The sequence below is a fragment of the Crocuta crocuta genome, unplaced genomic scaffold (genome assembly GCF_008692635.1).
Source record: "Crocuta crocuta isolate KB4526 unplaced genomic scaffold, BGI_CrCroc_1.0 scaffold528, whole genome shotgun sequence".
Taxonomy (NCBI): Eukaryota; Metazoa; Chordata; class Mammalia; order Carnivora; family Hyaenidae; genus Crocuta; species Crocuta crocuta.
In genome coordinates, this window is record NW_027530010.1 from 1,281,733 (window position 1) to 1,284,347 (window position 2,615).

Below are 2,615 nucleotides of genomic sequence, written 5' to 3' on the forward strand. Positions count from 1 at the left end.
CGCTCGTCGCGCTGGGGAGTTGTTCCAGAAGCTTAGCCGCTGACGCCGCGTGCGCGCAGCGCGCCGCCCTCCTCCCCGCCCCGTCCGCGCCCTGCGGCCGCCGAGCGCCGCTGCGGTAGCGCGACAGTTAGACCCAGCGCAGTGAGGAAAACCAAAACCAAGCTGGTGCCGGGTAGTGGCAGGTGCTCAGAACAACGTGGCGCCCCGCGGGGACGTGAGGGGGCACGGCCGGGGGCGCAGGCCTGGTGCGGGGCCAGGAGGGGCGCGGAGCCCTCGGGAGGCAGCTTTCCGGAGCCGTGAGACAGGCGGTACCTGACCCGGTCGTGCGCTGAGTTTGGAGACCGGGAAGCCGTCAGGCTTCGGCAGGGCTCGGTGCGACATGATTTCCTATCACTTTGCCGAGCGGAGAGCGGAAATAGACCTGTTCCGAGGCCGGGAGGGAGCGGGTGGTGGCTTGAACTAGGTAGCTGGTGAGGCAGGCAGGCAGGCAGGATACCGTTGGGGGTATTGGATGAGGGAAAAGATGCCATCGAGAGGCTTCCCAAGCTTCTGGAATGTGCAGCCGGCCGAGCAGTGGTGCTGGTTGTCGAGCTGGGAACAGGTGCTGGGGATGCGTGCAGGGGTTCAGTTGTGGCCACGCGGAGCCCCAGAGCCCGGCTGCACATCCGAGCAGAGGTGTCAAGTCGGAGGTTGGAGATCTTGGGAGAGACCAAGGAGAGCGCCCTCCGGGGACATGCAGATGGTATTTAAAGCTATAGGTTTTGGTAGTGGCTATTGCAGCAGAAAACAGAAGAGGGTCAAGGGGAGAGTCCGGGGTCCTCCAGCGTTACACTGCTCAGCAGAGGTGTTGGAACTGGCAAAGGAAATCGAAAGGGTAGAGAGAAAACATGGGAGAGCACGATGTCTTCAAAGGGCAAAATTCAAGAGGAAAGATGCTGATCATCCAGGTTAAATGTATCTTAAGGGTCAAGTGACATGCGGGCAGAGGAATGGCCGCTGGGTCTGCTACCTTTTTGGCTACTGAACACTTTTTCACGAGCAGTGCCTGGGGAGGGGTGGGGGTGAAGCGTGACTGGAGTGTTCAGGTGGAGGGAAGGAAGAGAGAAAACGTTTTGCTATGAAAAGGAGCAGAGACACAGATAGCAGGAAATAAACATCTTGAGAGAGTTTTAACTACGAGGGATGCCAGAACAAATTTCAGGGGGTGACCAAGAATGATCCAGAAGAGAAGGGGAAAGTTGAAATTTATTGAAGGCTTATTTAGTGTATTAAAAGCTTTACAAACATTCATCTTCACAATGTTTTACAGATCAGGCAATTGAGGTTAAATAACTTGCCCAAGGTCATGCAGCTAGAGGCGGCAGAGCTGAGAGTCCCCCAGATTTTTCGGACTCTTGGTGCCTCACCAGCCGCTACACAGGCACGCGGCCCGGGCGCAAGCGCTGGGACACGCCTGCCACCTGGCCCTGGGGCCTCTGTCCAGTCAGGAGCGCTCTTTCATGCTGGGGGGTAAGACGCTCTTCCCCTTCCAGGGCTGCCAGCGAGGCCTCCCCCCACAGCCTGAATGCCCATGCAGCGGGGAGCAGCAGCCCTCCCCCAGGTGCAGGGGGGCAGAGACAAGCAGCGGGAGCCCCCGGAGGCAGGAGGCACAGGGACGCTTCTGGGGGGGGTGCTCAGCGGGCTTTCCGCGTCCGCCAGTGCGTGGGGCGCCGGGGCCGTGGCCCCAGCATTCACCTGGACGTGCTGGGCGCAGCCAGAAGCCCGGGTCAGAGCCCCGTCTCCCGGCTGCCCCCGTTGAGGCTGAGGCTGTGGGGGCGGGTTCCGCGCTCCAGGCGGCGGGCGGACAGGAGGCGCCGCAGGGAGGAGCCGGAGCTCAGGTCACCGCAGCTGCGAAGGTGGAGGCTCTCTCGGCCGGGCCGCCCCCACGGGCTGCGGGGCACCTGGAGGCGGCGTGGGGGAGGCCATGGGTTCAGCCTGAAGCCCCAGGCTGTCCTGGGTTACCTTCCCAGACCCCCCTGGCTCCTACCTGCTTAAGCCCATGGGCCCCACTGCCACTGGGGTCTGGGGCCTTCTTGGACATCTGGAGGAAACGAGTGACCAAGCCCCGGCCCGGCCAGCTGCTCTTCAGGTCTCCCAGGGACTGGGCAGGGGCAGGGCCCGACGGCAGCGGGCCCTTTCGCAAGGTGGGCACGGGGCGCCGTTTCTCGGCTGAGCGGGCGCGTAGCAACTTGGGAGAAGGGCAGCGGGCTAGACGGAAGAGGCAGGCTTCCGAACAGAGCCCTGGAGAGAGAGAGAGAGAGAGAAGAAAAGAGAGAAGAGAAGGGAGGTGCAGAGAAGGCCAGGCAGCACTGCCCTGCCTCCCGGCCCCTGGACTCCAACCACAGGCTGACCTGTATCTGCAGAGGAAACAGAAGCTGCTTCTTCCTCGAGCACTTTGGTATAAAGGTCCCTGAAGTCAGCTGCGGAGGAGATGCGGGAGGCGTGGAAGTGCCCAGTGGACGCGCCCACCGGCCCCGCGGCCCTCCCGGGAGAGATCTCCAGCCCCCAGGAGCTTTCCCAGCCCCCAAGCCCCGTCCTCAACCGCGGGGCCAAGGACTGAGGTGGTGTCGTTCGTG

The 2,615-nt window shown here is 62.7% G+C and overlaps 1 protein-coding gene across 2 annotated transcripts in view; it reads right to left on the reverse strand.

Moving 5' to 3' along the window:
* Positions 1-1,227: 1,227 nt before the first annotated feature.
* The window catches only part of ENTREP3 (endosomal transmembrane epsin interactor 3), a 5,477-nt gene continuing 4,089 nt past the window's right edge, over positions 1,228-2,615 (reverse strand). For both annotated transcript variants that reach the window (XM_077764150.1, XM_077764149.1), the window contains exons 11-13: positions 2,391-2,459; positions 2,027-2,280; positions 1,228-1,940 (exon numbers count right to left, since the gene is read on the reverse strand). In XM_077764150.1, coding sequence (XP_077620276.1) covers positions 1,767-1,940; positions 2,027-2,280; positions 2,391-2,459 — 497 coding nt within the window. In that variant the 3' untranslated portion in view covers positions 1,228-1,766. The remainder of the gene's footprint in view (positions 1,941-2,026; positions 2,281-2,390; positions 2,460-2,615) is intronic.